A 19,710-nucleotide genomic window follows, 5' to 3' on the forward strand; every position below is an offset into this window, starting at 1 on the left:
CTGAGAAATCCTGTGTAGTATAAACAAATTATAAGAATAAGACTAATTAATGTTTACTGCCAAATATTTGCAGAAAAAACACAAGAAACATAGCTAATTTAGCTCAGATTTTCAGAGTTACAACTCACTAATTAATGAGATTAATGATATTGCAAGTAACTATAATTTCTATAAATAAATCTGTCTGACAACCTGCCATAATTAGTTAGCTGCAGAAAATAATCATTTCATTTCATTTCATTTGCTAGCTATTAATGTCAGAGAGATTTAAGCTTACAAAGTCACACTGAATGAATCATTAGTTTCATCATCAATTATCATCCCTTATATAGTTACATAATAAACATATTTAGTTTCTTAGATTTCAGGGGATCTGGGGGTCGGAAATCCTCGAACTTAAGACCGGAGCTAGTTCGAATCTCATTTAATGTTGATTCTCCTTTTTCAGACTTTATCATCTCTAGGATGCTCCCAAGGACATCTCCTGCCAAGCCAATTTCTAGAAGACGGCCTGGTTCTTCCCCGCCTTGGTGTATCAATTTACCGATCTCATGTAAGGACAGGACATTCTCTAGGATGACTTTACCGAGAATCTGGCCAAGAAACTCTGGTGCTTTTGGTGCATCAGTGATAATATCCTCCAAGTTTGTCAATACAGAATCAAAACTGGCAAACAGATCAACATTGGGATTAAAAAGAAACACAAATAACCAAAAAGAGGCTAGCAGATAGTTTCACACTAGACCTGTCATGTGGACCGAGCCAGACCTCATGACACCCCTCAGTTTTCTGTGCTTATTGAAGAGTAGAATGGCACTGAACAAGGCACGAGGGACTGCTCACAGGCTGGTTCCATCAATTAATAACATAAAAATTAAAGAAAATGCTAAAGAAAACGTGTAGGTGGGCACGACTGGCATGTGGGATGTGCCACCTAGAGCAATTCACTCCCATCCCAACCCCATTTCCCTCCCCCCTCCCAAAAAAAAAATTCAGCAAATCACAAGGAAATGTATGATTCCACAAGTAACTCTTACCCTTCAATGAGCTGCTGTGGACTAAACATGCTATCTCGAGGCTTTGTGAGGTTGATCAGAAGTTTTGCCAACATATCCCTCTCCAAGGCTTTCCTCTCAAAAGCATCCGTAACCCAAAGAGATATAACAGTAGGGTAGAATTTTGGAGCATTCAAGTCTTTGATGCATAATGCAACTTCCTTCTCATCATTTGCACTGGAAATAAGTAAACATCAATTAACAAGACAATCAAAGTCCATTGTTTATCATCATTGAGAAGGGCAATAATCAAAAGTTATCTTCAAGCAATCAATATTACTAGATGATAATTGTCTCACGCACATAAAACATAAAAGGTGATTCAATCCAGTGAATGCATAATGCAAGTCCACCAAGTCGGACTATGTATATGACAAACAAATTCCTTATTATCCTAGATTATAATCACAATAATAAAAACCAAGTTAAAATATTGTAAGCTGGTTCAGCAAAAGTTATAAACACATCAGCTAACAACCACTCCAATTCTAATGTCCCTGCATTCTCGTCAATTCTCCTAACTTGGTGAGATGAAGTGAGTCATTAAAAGGATATGTTTCCAGGTCAAGTAAAGAATTAGATATACATCATAAGTAATGTAGCTATAAACCAAGATACCATTGCCAAGTAGTACAATCTACCAGTGACCAAAATAGGACACTACCAGCCACCACAGTCATCAAAAGTGTGCATGATATTTGAAAGAAAGCTATTGGTAAGCTGATAGAATTAGTGCAAGAAACCATTCCATGTGACCAATATCCATTCCTTTGGTTCTTATTCTACTCCTTGTTTGATTAACATTCAACTCATTGTTTGAACTTTGAAGTAAATGCTACTCTTATTTGCTAATATAATCGCAATATTCTTTTTCTTAATAAAAAAAAAAATGGTGTAAAATGACATATAACTAGACTTAGGAAATCTTCTCTCAAAAAGAAGAAAAAAAAAAAAAAAGACATAGGAAGACTGACCAGCACAAGATTGCCAAACCAAGATAATTTTTACCCCAAAATTGACCACCCAAAGTTAAACAGAAACCCGAAATAAACACAACCACCCGAGCATGACCTAAAGTGACCTGAAAAACTGAAATGAATCCATCCAAATACAACTCAAACAATATTGACCCAAACCCAAACTGGATTGAACACTATTCTTCCTAAATATTTGTTAATTCTAATTTTAAAATAACAATTGACAATCAAAGCACCCTGCACAAGAACATTCAAACAATTGAAAATTGCACTTAAGTGGAGAAGTCACAGGGATTTATTAACTATTCCTTTAACGCACCCAGATCATCCTTGAGGAATTTTCTAGCCATTAGTTGGTTTTGGATAACCACAGATTTGAAATTTATGCAGTGTGCCGCTTGACAGAAAATACTGCCATTCAGTAATTTCTTTGGATTTCTCTGTAGTTCAGTACACAGGAGATAAAAGATTGTTCACTACAGACCAATGTTTTATATAAAAAAAAAAAAATAATAAAAAAAAAGGCGGTACAACAGCAGAAGGAAATATTAAGCAAAAGGATGCAGCACATAACTATAAAGGTCACAAGATGTAAAATAGCACCATAACCCATTTTCACCCCTTTTCATTTGAGACATGAAAAACTTGAAAGCTATGTAGGGATAAAGTTATTTTCGTGAACCAAATCAAGAAGAGTAACATAAGGCAGTTCTTACCTATAATACTCCTTTATGGTAGCCATAGACATGTCTTTTAAGCGTTCTTCAGGCCACACCTTTTCTGAGGCAATATTTTCAGCTGGAGCTGCAACGGCTTGTGTCACAAGTGATGAAGTTAGTATAGGCTTGTCCATACTTCTATCAAGGTTTTTAACGTCTCTGTTTGTGTAAGTTGAATTGCGCTCTAGACCACCAGAATGGTCATAAGAAACTGTACCTCCAAAACTTTCTGAGGCCTGTCTTGAAAAGTGATCTTCCCTTGAGCTATAAGCTCCACGATCTGATGCATTACTATAACCATTCAAACCACTCACTACTCTTTTAGAATCCCCATGAAATGTAGTATCAATTGAAGGGGCGGTGGAGGTAGATGGCTGTCCTCTACATGACATACCCCTGGCAAGACCACCTTGAGGTCCAAGTGTAATAGGCTCATCACCAGAAGAGCGTTGGAGCAAAGGCACTGAAAAAGTCCTACTCTCAAAAGTACTCCTTTCATCCTTTCGTACATCGTGCCCATCATATCCACGTACTTGAGTACTATAACCTCTAAAGCCATATGCCTGGCCAACTGGAGAAGGTAACAGGGAGCCCCTTTGATTATATTCTACAGGATGGCCCCACCTCATTGAAGGGTTCATGCTGGGCCCACGACTTGGCCGACCAGCTTGTCCAAGCCTTTCTTGAGCAGCATCCCTGTGCACTTCCTCGATCTTTTTAGGGCCTTCAACTTTCCTTCTTTGTTGCCATTTGTTCTTTCTAAGATCAATGGCATCCTTCAACATGAACCTCACTCTTGAAGATAGGTTCATGTTGTTAGATAACTGCCACATAATGTCAAAATAGGCATCCATATGATCCTTAGCTCTGGAATGATCAATCATTTCACCAATTGTGCTCATCAACTTGCACAATGCTTCAATATTTTCTTCATCAACATTTTGATATTGACCCAACAACTTCTTAATGCACTCATGCATTATTCTCTCAGTCAACATCCTCTTCTTGTACAACTCTCCAATCAATCTAATATTACCCAACATACGCCTTCTAGCTTTTAACCTTTTCCTTTCTCTCTCCTCCTCAGTTTGTTTGATCTCACCCTCACCATCATCCTTATTAGCTTCTTCTTCCTCTCGTTCTCCCCTCTCAAATTCTTCTTGACACTTGTTTAGTAGGAGCCTCTTAAAGGTGATCTTCTCATCATCTACACTGAGGTCTGGTAATTCTGAAGCCAAATGAGAGCAGAAATTGGCATACATTTCACAGAACGTTGGTTCTGTTAATGCCTTGTCAAAAATCTGAGATATGACTCCAGTCAGAGTCACTACATTGTCGATTTTAACTTCTTTCACTTGCTCAAATAGTTTCTCAAAATTTTGAGGGGTAAGCTTATTTAAGATAGCCTTCAATCTCCTTTGTTTTGCCTGTTCTTCATCACTAACTTTACCCACTTCATACTTATTGTCGGCTCGGTGCATCACCTGTGAAGGATACTGAGAAGCCAGCATCATACCTCTGTCGAAACTTGTAGCTCGTTGCCAACGTTCTGCATCAAGGTTATATCGTTGTACTCCCTGAAAACTCACCGAGTGCATTGGCCCGGAAAGGATCCCACCGGCATGCTGAATGGGTCCATGTCCACTTGGATTTCTGAGAACGCCATAATCAGGGCTAGACTGATATCCCATCGTATAGCCACCATAAGCAAAACCTAACCCTAGATCCTGACCTGAAAATTGAGGAACTGGTTTATTCCACCTACCAGAATCCATCATACCGTTAACATGACGATTATTTCGGGTAGATCCAGAAGCCCTATGAGTTGCATGATCACGATCACTATGAGAAGCATTGGCACTGAAACATGATAATATATCAGCAATCTCAGGTGTGATTTGACAATGTTGCGGAAGATCAGTACACTGTTGTGATAATGTGAGGAGAAAATCCCTGGAATACTTTTTCACAAAAGTTCTTTCTTCATCATAACGTGAGCCTCTACGTTCTCCTTTAACTGAGGCATCTAATTTCGGTGCAGACGCATCAGCAACATATTCCCAATCTTCAAACTCCAGTGTACCTTTCTCACCCTTTTTCTTTCTTGCATTATTTTCACTTATATAAGGAATCTTTAAAGTACTGGAAACATCTTCTATAGAAGCAATAGTTTCTTTCTTCGCCTCAGCACCTTTATAGGCCATGTACAGATCAGCATTCGTCCCAAGAGAATCTGCCTTCTGAAGCATTTCTTTCCACTTCTTCTTCCTCTTATTATTCTTTGACTTACCTGAAGAAGAAACCAGCCTTGCTTTCTCTGTGATTTCTACTTCCGGCCTTAACTTTGCTTCTGAAAAATTTGCAGCTGTAGGAGATGTCTTAGCGCTTTCAGTCTCAGAAATTTCAGACTCAAACTTCTTATGAGAATTTTCAAAACCAGCTGCCTCTCGATCATATTTCTTAGTTTCATCACAGTGTTCAGTCTTTTTAACAAATTCTGCGAACTTCAAAGCACTACCTGGTTGCTGCCCTTTAACTTCCTTTTCCCCTTGTTGCTCAATAACTTGCAAAACATAGCCATTTTGTTTATAGTGTTGATCCTTACCTGCTTTCATAGGAGAGGTCATGTTTGTAGTCAGTTGATTAGTAGTATTATCTTGTATTTGGGTATATACAACTTGAAAATTTATAATTAAACCAACAAGATGAGCCATTTGTCACAATTACTTTGTCTTAAATTTAATACTTAAACCAACAGAGATCATCAGCTTGTGATAAATAATTGCTTTCTTTTTGTTCGTACCATGAAAAATATTATGAGAAACTTAAAAATCATTAATATGATGAACAAATTCTAATCATCACGTTAACCGTATTTTAACCTCGAACTGGAACCTAACCTTAATTTTTATTATTAAATTCTAAGGACTATCAATTTTTCTTGTGAAAATGACACAAAAAGAGATGCTATGATTTGTGTAATTAAACATATTCAATGCCTTGATTGAACGCACTTACTTTAAACTTTAGAATTGGCATTACCTGCATGGTCTTCAATTCCAAGATCAACAGAAGAATCACCAGTTGATCCTGAATCAGTAGTCGAGAGTGATTCCTTCAACACAGAAACATCATTTACATGCATAACTGAAATATTAGACTTAACATCTGTAGCAGCAATCTTCAATGAATCGACATGGTCCTGTCATACACTTAAGTCAGCCTCCAGATACAATGCACAATCATTGTCCAAACCCATCCTACCCTAAGTTACTTCCAAAAAACAAAAAAACAACAAAAAAAAAAAGAAAGAAAACAGACCTGCAGTGATGAATGGACGTTTTCCTTCTTCTCTGGATGTTTTTGTACATCTCTTATACAGTCCAACTTGATTACAGTTTCCTTCTTAATGACATGTCCATTTGTTGGAGAATATGCAACAGATTTTTTCAACCACACTGAATCAGATTTTATCTGCAAAGAAGATTCATTTGCATTTGCTTCCATATCCTTTTTAACAGCATCAGGTTCCACAGGAAGCCTAACTAGTTTTTGTGACTCAACGTTTTCAATGTCACTAGAACTTGTACCCTTCTCTGCTCCAGAGTTGACAGATGCTTTAACATTTACTACTGGTGAAGTTGACTGTACAGAAGGAATGGGATAGTTGAATCTAGGACCCTGAGAAATAGCTTGTGTGTTTGGAAGAGGAAGACAATTTGGTGCTGGAAAAACGGGAGGACCTGGACTGTAGGAATTAGGATAGTATCCACCAGGGCGCATTGCTGTATAAGAATGCAAAGATTGAGATGGTGAAAGCCTCACATGATGTGATTTTGATCTAGGTGACCCACCATCCCTATTATCTAGTCTAAGTTCCTCATGTGTTTCTGGGTGAGTAATCCTCACTACTTTACGAGTGCTTCCAACATTTCCAGGCTGATGCGGATGGAAAGGAGGTGACAAAGGCATTCCTAAACTTCCCGGCTGATGAGGGGGTTGGGGTCCCAATTGAGGATTGAACCCAATGCTCTGGCCTTGACTAATGATTCCTTGATTATGCATAAGATTGTGTTGAAGACCAGGCATAAAAAACTTGCTGCTGAGGCGGATTTCCTATATGAAATGGCATCTGCATTGGCATTGGATGTGAATTATTTAATGAGCCTCGAGTCTGAAATTGTGGGTTGGGGATGCCAAACTGCATGCCAGCTGGAGGTTGGTGTTGCTGATAAGGCAAAGGCATAGAAATCCCTGCCATAGGACGAACAGCAGGCTTCTGAGGTTGCATTGGTGGAATTGAGGAAGGCACAGGTGTCACTTCAACTCTTGTGACTTTTGAAGCAATATTAGTTTCTTGAGCAATTGGTTTTTCCTCAGATGAAACATGCTTTTCAGGCACCTGCTGCTTAGGAGCATATGATACTGGAATAGCAGGTGCAGTTCTTGCCGCAGCAGCATGCCGAACCTAAATGGTAATACACAAAGCCATGAGTACAGATAAATAAATTAAATCACAAAATTAGAGATCTTTCAAAGCCGTGACACTTTTGTCTTTAGACCAGCATCAACATCACAATATATAAATCCAAGCCACCAAACATTACACCTTGGAAAACTATCTAATCTCTTTCTCCGACAACATAGTCTTATACTAAAGCCTCTTGAAAGGCATCATACCAAAGAAAGGAAGTCAATGTAGCAACCTTATCGTTACCATTAAGAATCAACAAAAGACAGTTTCATATAGCCCCTTCATTACTAGAAAATTGGTAAGGCATTGCCTGAAATGTTATTCTATAAATATATACAAAAAAACAGTCTGAAAAATTTGATCAAGTCAAGTGTAAAGTCAAGTGTGACCCAAACTAGACATATAAGTTCAGCTATGTTTATGCATTATTCATTATGCAACTTTCGTCCCAATTGGCTTTCTGAATTAGACCTTAATACAAAAAAAATTACTTTTTTTAGGTTAGTAGTATACTATGCCAACCAAGAAAAAAAAAAATCAAGAGCTAGATGCTAGATCAATTGTGAGGAAAGATAAGGATAAAAAAACCTGATTACGCTCTTGCTCATCCATATTTGGTGGAGCCGAGGTGGTCCGTGCTGGCACCTACAGGAAACATAGAGAGAGACTGACATTGGATGTATTGGCTTTAACTCTTTAAGTTTTGAAAGCAGCATAATCTATACAGATTCTGTTACAGTTCCGAATGAAAGGAGTAAAAGAAAATGAATATTCAATGTGAATTTTTAAACATAGTATTGGTGGTACTGTTAAAGCAATGAGATACCTGCATGCCATTCATAACGCCAGGACTTATGGATCCAAACTGAAGAGAAAATTCCTTACCTCCTCCTCCTGAAAAAAGAGGATAAAAAATTGAAACCTTTATGCAAAAAAGTTTAGGTTGTCTACCCTCTTGACAAAATGAAACCATCATTGTCATTTTGCACAAATAGAAGTATTAGGAAATACCTTTCGAAGGAGTTGAAGGCAAGGTGGAATCTGAAGTCATGGAGGACGATTGAGAAGATGGAACTTTTGGAATGGGTCGACTGCTCTTCTGACTCGATGTATCTGATGGCTTGGGAACAGAATCTGCAGCTGGTGGAGAGGATACTCCTAAAACAAACAAGTATTGTTCTGGTAACTATCACATCTTTGTAACATATAATTGACTACAAAATACTAGTTGACAACATATGAAAAACAAAGAAAAGGAAACAAAAATAAGGAAAAGACTACCATGTAATGTAGAGTACACATGATTGCCATTTTCGACGTGATGAACACCAACAGCAGTGGAATTAGAGCTTGACGATGTTGTACTCACAGATACAAAAGTTCCCCTTGATTGCCCACCTTGTCCATTGTTTGATTTCTTAAAACTAAACCATTAAAAAAGGCAACCCAAACAACACAAGAAATCAATCAAAATGAAATCATCCAAGTAATCAACTAATCCGAAACTGACAAGGCAACAACCGCCTCCTAGTGTGGATCCTACAGCTAGTTTCTGGCAGGCAAGGTTCTCATGATCACAGGATACAACAAACAACAATCCATAGAAGAAAAAACAACAAAATAGACAAAAAGTATCAAATAAAAACTGTGTTTATAAACCTTTTCATTGGTTGAGATCATGAGATTATCTCTTCAAACGGCCTCAACGTTACAAAGTATTTTACTAATTCAAAATACACCATCAACATGACTGTTAATTCTCAATTAATCAAGTAATTAATTGGACTAAATCAACTATTAGAAAGTAAGCAAAAGAAAAATAAAAAATAAAAAGAACTCAAATAATCAACCCTATTAATCAAATAAGCAATATTATTCAAAAAAACAAACCCTAATCATCAACAAGAAAAATAAACAACATTTCAACATTTACATTTCACAAAAATGGTTACACTTCACATTTTGACTTTTGAGGTATAAATTTAAGTACATTGACAGAATATTGTCACTCATACATACATCAAAATATAATCATCGTAGTCGTGTTTAATAAAAAAATGTAATTAAAAATTTAATGATCAAAGGATTGCTTTGAACACCTTAATAAAAAAGATAAAAATGTAATTATTTTCGTGACGGACCAAGAAGTTAATAACAAAGGATTAAACCTGCGATTGTTAGAAGATATAGGAGGGGCGGAGGAGGCGCCTCTGCCGGAGCCGGGGGCCGAATAATTGAGATGATTTTGATCAGACAAGGTGTTGTTTAATCTTCCACTACCCCCTGTTTTTCTGTACTGCTTCTCCTTCTTTTCAACCCTTATTTGATTTTGGGACATATATATTTTCTGATTTTCCGACCCTCCTATTATTTCCCAATTAATTTCACAGCAACAAAAATTCAATCAATCAAAAAACATTAAAAGATTGAAAACCCTATATAAAGACTTGAACTTTTCTTCATTTACACCATAAAAATCAAAACTTTGACATTCTAATTGATTATAATTATCATTGGGAGTGAATTTTGATACAATTTCGTTGTAATTTCGAAGTAAGAGAGGAAAAATACCTTAGAGAGTGAAGAAAGTGAGGAGAGATAGAAAGTATTGTCAGCAAGAACAGAGAGAATGGCGGGAAGAATAGAGAGAGATGGTTGGGTTTGTTAGTTTGTTGGGGAGTGATGTTGTGAAGGGTGTTTTTGTTGGAGAGAGAAGAAAAAAACAAAGAGAAGGTCAACAGCCAAATCTTAAGGAGATCTACAAGGAGAAGCAACATTTTGAGGACTTGGCCTTTTGGCCTTGCATTCTTTTTCTTTCTTTTTTGGTTCCGAGAGAATTTCGGGTGTATAGTGTACAATCGGTTTAATCATTTTAAATTATATTGATCACGACTTTGCAGTTGGAAAAATAAAGATTGATAGTTTAGTCGTATGATTGATTCAGTTATTACATGATCTATACCATAAACTCATTCATCATTTCTTTGCTAAAGGAAAAAAGGTCGTATCTATTAAGTATAAACAATTAAGTTGAACAACTAGTTTACATTGAAATACTAGTATTAGATTAGATTCTAATTGAACCCCTTCAATCTCACTTACTTGTTGAATATACTTATCCTTTAATATTAAAAGACTGAGAATTTTTCATTACATTTTAATAAGTTATAATCAAGAAGTTTTCATAAGATTTCATTAAGATAATCAAGTTCCTTTCTTGTTACGTTTGTCACCTTCATTTCTTTTGATAATTTCACATTACAAAAACTTCCTTTCCTTAATGTCGAAGATTGTTATGCTTTATGTACCCTTCTACAAGCTACAACTCCATCAACATCAGCTTATAAGCTACAAGGAGAGTCAAAAGTGCAGACTGTACTTTTAGCAGTAGAAATCATGCATAACCCAATTGCTTAATCATAATCATGTCTCCATGGAATTGTATATATACCTGCGTTGCATGGCAGGCATGTGGCATGTGGCATGTGTCGACACATGCACTCCACACGTCAGTTTTAGGTACACCCTGGTATATATATAGATTGTTAGTTTGTTACGGAGTAATATGTACTTCGTACGTATTTCAATCCAATCAAGTCTACAATTTCCCGAATTTACAGGTCCATTTTTAATAGAGTATTTACACTGCTTTACTCCAATAGGGAGAAGTTAAAAGGAATAATATAGAAAAGCAAATACTAATCCGCCTGTAGTTTATTAATTATTACTCTACACCAAAAGCATATCCAATTCTGCATCAATAATTAATCATATACAGCAAAATCAGGAAGTGCTGGACACAAACAAGCTCATCAAACCCTGCATCTTTGAGAACGAGATAGAGCAGGCGAGATGCAATTCCACCAGACATTCTGATGGATATAATCGACCTAGATTTGAAAATCATATTGAAAAGGGTTTCGTATACACATCAAATGTCTCGCAAGCTGTAAGTTGTGGCTCCTGTGCAGCATACAGAAAGAAGAAAAGTTAATATCTAACGAATAAGATCTAGGATAAATGAGCAATTCCAGACATCTTATACAAAAAATAAATTCACAAACATTAAATTAAACTAATTGAAAAAACAAAAACAAAAAAAAAAATTACTCAGTCTGTCCAACTTGAAATGTCTAACGTGTTCACTTCATTTGTTCACTTTCCTTACAAAACAACAGCTTATGCTTACCCACAAGAATCTTTCTTGTGTGATCACTCATACATGTCCAGATGAAATGCAGTGTAAACCTGTAATTTGAGTTGCTATTTTTGTTCGGTTCATCTAAAACTTTAAATCTCGGCTTATCCATTAAATAGTGAATGAGGTGAGTGAGGGCGTGAGGCTACTTGTATTAGATTGAAATCTCCCACAAGTATAGTCTATATTTGTTCTCTACCATACGAAGTATTCTGTAATGCATGCCGCACATGATTCTGGACCTAATAATTTATTTATTTATAATTGACCTTGGATTATCAGTACCCAGTAAAAAAAAAAGGTATAAAATAGAACGTTTTTCCAATTTGAGCTCTAAACGTAAACTAATGACAAAAATGGTTGCGTGGCAAAACTATTTACCAAACTAAGCTTCCAGGGTAAATCGTTGTCTCGGACAGCGTTTTACCCCTGGTTTTTTTTTAAAAAAAAATTCAACTACAACTATTTTATATGTTCAACATAAAGCGCTGTCTCAGACAGCGCTTTATGCTTGAACATAAAACGCTGTCTCAGACAGCGCTTTATGCTTGAACATAAAGCGCTGTCTCAGACAGCGCTTTTCTGCTGGAAACAGCAACCAGCATCCAGGCAGAAAACAAGCTTCAGCAAACAGCTTGCATGCTGCAGTCCTCCAACAGCCACCACAACAGCCAGCTCCACAGCCCTACCCCACCACCGTCGACCACCAACTCCGCCACTCCCCACCACGTACCACCACCATATTCTGGGAGTTCCGTCAACTTTAAGCACTGCAGAAAACTCGAAACAGCCCAACAACAGTCCAACCACCAAATTAACTTCAAAGCACACACGGAGTCATTCAAAAAAGATTTATTATATTAATTTCATAAGTGTTATGTACATCATTACACAAAATAACAGGGAATACAACAGATAATACTAGCCCGACTCATTTATTCGGGGTAAAGGTCCTGCCTCCTGAGTGTCGGCCCTCCGTCTGACACGTCGCCGCCTGTAATGAGTGACGGTGGTGAATGGGTCTCGGGGCGGTGGGGGAGTCAGCTGACTGGACGAGGGGTCCTCCTGGGTACCAGAGGGCGCAGTACTGTGGATGTTGTAATCCTCTGCGTGTCTGGGTGACGTAGGATCACATCCACCGCTGCTCTGGCCGAGATCGAACTGTGAGTTGCCATCATGACCGTCCCGCCGGTGGGCGAGATGAGCGTGACCATATCTCCGTAAGGTAGCGACGCCCATATCTCGCACCTGCTCGACCTGGGCTCTAGTGGGTCCGCACTCAAGGGAGACTGATAGCGCATCAACCATCGCCCACTTCCATCCGTAAATGCAACCAGGGAATGGGAGTTCTAACCAGGGGCTCGCCCACTTCCATCCGAGCAGGTTCTACATCCATGTTCTGAAGTCCATCTTCCTCCTCTCCGCTATCGGCCTCATCATTTGTGTACACATCATACACAGAAAGTTCGTTATTCACAATATCTTCAAGCATGAGAGCTGTCACATGCTTATTCGTAGAAACCGGTAACACTTGAACCCCATTGCCGGTCTCAAACCTCATTTTAATGTGTACGTCAACGGTCATCGGGTCTGAACCAATACTACTATGAACCTCATTCATCAAATCATTCATAGTCATGTTCGGTTCTAGTGTTAGTGGTTCCATATTTCCCCCACTATACTCGACCCGGGGTCCATCAAACAGAATTTCTCCTCCCCACCGGCATAACAAAACTACATTTTGTGACGCCATATTCTACATAACCAAAACACATTTTAGGATTATCGAAATCTAGAGCGAGGTAAATTATCAACACTGAAATAAGACTCTTCTCACCTATAACAACTTCACTTTCAACAACTTCACCAATTTCAACAATTTCATGAACAATTTGAATTATTTCAACAATTTCAACCTAAACTATTTCAATAATTTCAACAATTTCATCTCTTCTCACCAATTTCAACCATTAACAACTTCAACATTTTCACCATCATCAACTTCACCAATGTCATGAACAATTTCAATAACAATGTACCACATCACCATCAATAATTATCAACAATGTACCACATTTTCATTAATAATTAGCAACAATTACATGCAATTGACATGAATTAACAACAAGTAAGAGCAATTACATACAATTCACAATAATTAACCACAATAACTATGCAATTACACTAAATTCAGTTTAGGGCTAACCACGAAATTGAGTGAGTGAGTGTGAGAGGGAGGAGGGCAGCAGCAAGGTGGCGGCAGCAGCGGTGGCGCAAGGGTGGGCGGCGGCGGCAATGCGGGTGTTTGAGTACGGTCGTGGTTTAGTGTGAGAGGGAGGAGGGAAAGCGTTGAGGTTGAGGTTGAGTTCTTGCGCATTCTGCTGAAGTGAACATGCTGATATATGGCCATGAAACGCTGTCCCGGACAGCGTTTCATTTAAAAAAAAAAAACAGGGCATAAAACGCTGTCTCGGACAGCGTTTTACCCATTGAATTTTTTTTAAAAAAAACCCAAGGATAAAACGCTGTCCGAGACAGCGTTTTATGCCCTACTGAATTTAAAAAAATACAGAAGGTAAAACGCTGTCTGGGACAGCGTTTACCAGTTGAATTTTTTTAAAAAAAAAAAACCAGGGGTAAAACGCTGTCCGAGACAGCGATTTACCCTGGAAGCTTAGTTTGGTAAATAGTTTTGCCACGCAACCATTTTTGTCAATAGTTTACGTTTAGAGCTCAAATTGGAAAAACGTTCTATAAAATAGCTGTTTTAAGGACATCACTGAAAGTTGAGGAGTATAATGCTGAATTGATGTCATCCATAATAGTTCCAGGCTCCTTACGCTATTTAGCTAGCTATGATGAGTTGATGACCAATCGAAATAAGTTTCAGTTTCCACAGAAGATGTTCACACTAGTTTTTTGACTACTTGAAAATTCCCTATGATACATCAGGTATTGTTAAAATTTACTTAAGGGTTACGTATGGTTGACTTAAGCCCACTCTGCCACTTACATTGACAGCTTACTTGTTTCTTGCTAATTCTCTCATGAAACATCTACCCTCCTATAACATTTAAGCAATGCTATTTTAAGGAAGCAAAGATCTCAGGACAGCATGCCACTGAAGAAATGGCGCCTTTTTGGTAACATTAAACTCCCAGAAAACATGGTTTGTCATCCATTGGAAGAAATCAAAAAAAGGTCATGACATAAATCCTAACAAAGCTTTAAAATAATTGGATAATTGAGCATGCATTATCAACAAAATTACAAGATACGGCATTAAGTTTCAACAAAAAGCAATAAAAACAATCAAGGAATATCAAGCTCTACAACTACTTACTGAAATCAACTACACTGATTCTTCATTATTGCATTTAGTATACCACAAGAACACTACTAAGGTTCGTGTTCATTATTGGCTAACTAATGTGTACACCTTATATAAGTGGGAATAGACAGGGTAAAAATTATTTCTAAAATTATAAAACGAAAAAGAAAAAATAACAATACATTACAAAAAAACTCACCTGTGTCAACCCCCCAGAGACACTTCCTCCAGAGACTAGCATGGTCAGAAGAGATGTAACAACACCACCTCCGAGAGCTCCTCCCGAGCTATTACCATCTTTGCGTATGGTTGCCCGCATAGATTTTAACATGCTCCCATATGTGCTAGCTTGTCCATTCTCAATGGCTTTGATGAAACAGTAAGTCATAGCTCCAGTCGAAGTGACCTGTGATAAAGCCTGACCAAACAAAGACCTTTACAAAATCAATTCCCTGTTTGTCAACCAATCAATACAGCTATATACGACAGCAAAGAACAATGCATAACGCAAGAGGCAGGAACTTACAGCTGTATCGGCTGAGGTTTGATCATCATCGCAACCACTAATCGATATAACCTCTCCACCGTTGGATCCTTTCCATACGCCTGATCGAGGACGATGATCCTCCCAAAAATACTGTCCACTCCTACATCATATACTTAAAGGTGTTATATTAGACATTTGCAGTATATGGCTGAGGGTGTATAGAGAACAATGCACAAGAACAATAAACATGTTACAGAGTAAATAGTTAACCATGATTAAATTTAATAGTTTTGACCCGCCCCTCCTCCCTCCAATGTCCCCGCCTGACATAGCCACCGCCCTTCTAGCCACTTAGAACTACCAAAAACTACCTCCGTATACTCACAACCGCTGCAGCACCTCCAGACCACCTCCCTTTGGCTTCATCACTCTTGCCACCCCCTCCTGCCCATCTCTTGATATTAATATCAATGAACTATTAGATTTAAAAGATCAGTGATACTCAGGAATTCAAGCTAATATAATGTCTACTGATTTTCGGTCTTTTATTAAATTTAAGGTGCTATCACTGACAAAACAGCACCGTAAGAATAAAACATTAAAACCTAATGATTCACCAATGCATAATCACTGGGGTGAGCAAAGGCCCCTCAGTCTCTATAGTTGCTTCTAGTCAAGAATATTCTTGTTTTTCCATCAGAGAGCTCCCTGGAATAAAAACAAGACTTGCAATGCATAATTGCACAATTCCTTAAGAAATGGAACCTTTTATCCGCTTCTAGTAAAAGCAATAGGAGCAAAAATGGCTTTACTGATTTGTTTTGGGATTGGTTGACAGAAAAGGGGGCTTGGACGCTTGGGGGAGATGGTTGCTTTGGGGAGGACAGAGAAGGGGTGGTTGGATGATGGAGAAGGGTGGCGGGTTTAAAGGATGATTAGTTTATTTGGGTTAACTTTAAACCGGAATTTTAAGAAAAAGGTATAATTAGTGCCATACAACACAATAGCTAATAAATGGCTATTTCATGATTTTACACTTTTTGGCAAACTAAAATACAAAAATAAAGGGTATCAAAGAGGGGAAAGAAAACCAGCAAACTGAAGAACATGCAAGTAGCATGACCAAGAATTAACACTTCCGACAAACCAACCTGCTCATTCTACAAAGAAATGGTAAATCCAGTACAGTGCCACTATGACAGGCATCTATGATTGCATGAAGCTTCACCCCACGAGGAAGAGGTCTGACGATAGCTGCATTTATTTCATCATCAACAATCATCCCCTGTGTTTCAAAATCTAAGGGGCATAGAGTTTCATCATATCCATCCACTTCATCCCCATTATAATTCCTCTGTCGTGAACCGTGGCCAGAATAGTGGAAAACTAGAGAGTCCCCAGGCTGACAGCCGTTTACAAGCCAAAACAATGCCATTCTCAAATTTTGTTTGGTAGGAGTTTTGTATGGATCAGTTTCTTCTTCTGCATTTCGTTGTTCACAAAATAAAATTAATATTCACAATGACAATCTAAGTAACAATATAATGCATTAACAATTTAGAATTTACTATCAATGAAGCTTATCTTCACACAGAACCGCCATTTAAAATATTTATGTTTTATTAATTTCACTCAACTTCCACAATGCTAATGTACATGAAATTTTGCAATTAAGAGCATAGAAATTGGCTCTCACACGCACTATAACTGAAAGCCTTACAACCACAAGAAAAAAGTATCAGATACTGTAATCATGGAACAACATTTTGACAACAGTCACAGTTATGGTAAATTAGTAATGGTTGCAAAGGTGCAGAAACATATCTCAGATGGTACATGAGATGTCTTGTTCACACAGTCACACGGCTCACACCCATCTCACTTCACTAGATGAAGATATTCAACTTTAAGACTTTAAAACTTTAAAATAAGGGTATCCCAATTACTAATTGTAAGTTCAGCAGGATAACTAGGGTTTTATCCCTTCAGTATCTGGTTTTTTAATTGAAGCAAAGTTCTAAATATGTGAAGCCAATTTTGACAGGGAGAATTTTCTTTATTTGAAATGTAATTACGCCTAATCTATAATGATTATTCAAGGCTTAAGAAACTATAGTCCACATCTTAATATCCAATTGAAACAAAGGGCATACAAGACTAGAAAGGTTTTTCGAGTTGGGTTAATCTAGAGAAGACCTCTAACACCCAAAACATGGAGCCCATGTCATGTACAAAAGATACACTAGAAAAAAATATAAAGTAACACGTCAAAAGCCGGCAAACTATGACAGGGCAACAGGGCAGCTACTCCAAAAAAAAATGCAAATATAAGAGGCCATTAATCTATGAGCAGTCACTGAAATATTAATGATGAACAATCAGTCACATATAAGTTTAGGAAAGCCTCGTTGGTATGCCTTTAATATAGTACTTTCATATCATATGCAGACACAAATATTGGTTACTACTTGACAGACAGAAAAGATGTAAAAAAAGGAGGGAACCTTTCAAAAAGTAGGATATGGAACGTCAATAAAAAACATGGAGCTAAGCATTACTGGATTCAAAGAAACACCGAGATTCGTCAAAACTCCCTAATAGACATCATGACTCACAAATGGCACCAGGTCTCAATCAACCTTTAGTTATTCTATTTGGCCACTTTCAATCTCATAAATCATTTTCAGGAGACCATACAAAGCATAACGGCAAATATATTGGGGAATCAATGATCAATGGACACAATCACACAAAATAAACATCATCTTAACACGACTAAAACTAGTGTCAACAAACAAACCCAAAATTCTTACTACAATAATGAGGAAAACCATTTCCAAGATCAGTCGTTCTATATTTGACATAGCAAAATTGTTTAGCTCTAATACAATACCGCTAAATACGATCACTAGGTTGGTTTTGTTGTGATTACCTTGTTAGGGTTCATCTTTCCTTTTCCACACACAAATTACACTCCATGATAATCATTCCAACCCTCACATAGCTTGATCATTCACGAAATCCGAGAAACAATCCCAACAACAAGCAAGATATAATCTTTCATCATTTAAGCATCATATCAAAAGAAACTACTAGTATAATTAAACACATGCAACCAAATTTGAACCATCTGTCCAAGAAATTGGTACCCTAGGTCATAATGCAGCAAAATTTCTTCTTAATGCACAATTTGCAATCAATTAAATTAAATTGATCAAACAAATCATCAAATCAAATCCCAAATAAATAATCAAACATTAATAAATAAAAGAACAACAGAAAAGGTAAGATTAAGAAATTACCAGTAAGCATGATGATGGATTCAGAGGGAAACTGAAACTTATTAATGAGCAAATAACGCATACACTTAGCATCATTAATACACCCTTTAAGCTCATGCCTGGAGAATTTATAAGAAATCCCACAAATAACAGCCTTTTTCCGACCGTGCGGCGATGGAGGAGGGCCCGGTGGCGCGTGAGAGTACGGTGAGGGAGGAGGAGGCGCGTGAGAGTGTGGTGAAGGAGCAGGTGGCCCAGCGTGATGGGATGGAGGTGGGCCGACGGCGCGTGGATCAGCGATTTGGGTAATGGTTCGGCAAACGACGCATTGGATGGATCGGGCGCCGGGCGGTAGCTGTAGTGGGGTCCGGCAACCGGAGCAGTTGACTAGCATCATCATTGTGCGTAAAGGGGTAGTCTTGATTTTTTTTATTTTTTTTTTTTCAATGATGAAATTTAATTTTGATTTTTTTGGGGTAGTTGTGAGATTTGGGTGTAATTATTCTGGGAGAAAAGGTAGTTGACTGAATTTGGGAAAATTGATTATCTAGAAGAAATTGAACTAACTTTTGATTTTTCATGCAATTTTGCCGCGTCTAATTAGAGTTTTCTTTAAAAAAAAATACGAAGTAGTATATAATTTTTATTTAGTTGCAACCTTGAAATATTTATATCTCTCAAATAATACCCCAAAGTTACAACTGAAAAAAAAATAAAAATAAAATAAAAATTTGAAGGTAGTATATTGGATTAATACATAGCTATAGAACAAATCTAGGTGTTCATTTCGTGGAAGAATCCACCTGTTGGATGGTGTGCTCTCAACACCGATGGGGCTGCCAAGGGTGCCCCGGGTTTGGCTGGTGGGGGTGGCATTATTAGAGAAACAGATGGGAATTTTATTCAAGCTTTTGCTGCAAACTATGGAGTATGCAATGCTACTAGAGCTGAGTATTTAGCGTTGGAGCAGGGGCTACTCATGGCCAAGCAACGAGGCATATCTAAGCTGATGGTGCAAATGGATAACCAAGTCTGTGTTGAAGCAATCAGAGATGCTAGTTATCAAGTTGGAGAATTCGTACACATTATCAATAATTGTATCCGTCTTAGTAGTTCTTTCGAGTCTTTTGTTATTGTTCATTGTTTCTGGGAAGGTAATAGGGTAGCTGATAGAATTGCTAATGTTGG

General features: G+C 37.7%; 1 protein-coding gene and 1 pseudogene across 1 annotated transcript; both read right to left on the reverse strand.

Moving 5' to 3' along the window:
- Positions 1-273: 273 nt before the first annotated feature.
- On the reverse strand, positions 274-10,214 carry LOC110720474 (annotated as a pseudogene).
- A 564-nt stretch (positions 10,215-10,778) lies between these two features.
- LOC110720475 (metacaspase-1-like) lies at positions 10,779-19,223 on the reverse strand. Its single transcript, XM_021899510.1, has 5 exons — positions 18,544-19,223; positions 16,393-16,723; positions 15,281-15,401; positions 14,954-15,172; positions 10,779-11,188 (listed from the first exon to the last, which is right to left on the reverse strand). Exons 1-5 carry the CDS (start codon positions 18,920-18,922, stop codon positions 11,129-11,131), a joined length of 1,110 nt encoding a protein of 369 aa, XP_021755202.1. The 5' UTR covers positions 18,923-19,223; the 3' UTR covers positions 10,779-11,128.
- Positions 19,224-19,710: the final 487 nt, after the last annotated feature.

The sequence above is a fragment of the Chenopodium quinoa genome, unplaced genomic scaffold (assembly GCF_001683475.1).
Source record: "Chenopodium quinoa cultivar QQ74 unplaced genomic scaffold, ASM168347v1, whole genome shotgun sequence".
NCBI lineage: Eukaryota > Viridiplantae > Streptophyta > Magnoliopsida > Caryophyllales > Amaranthaceae > Chenopodium > Chenopodium quinoa.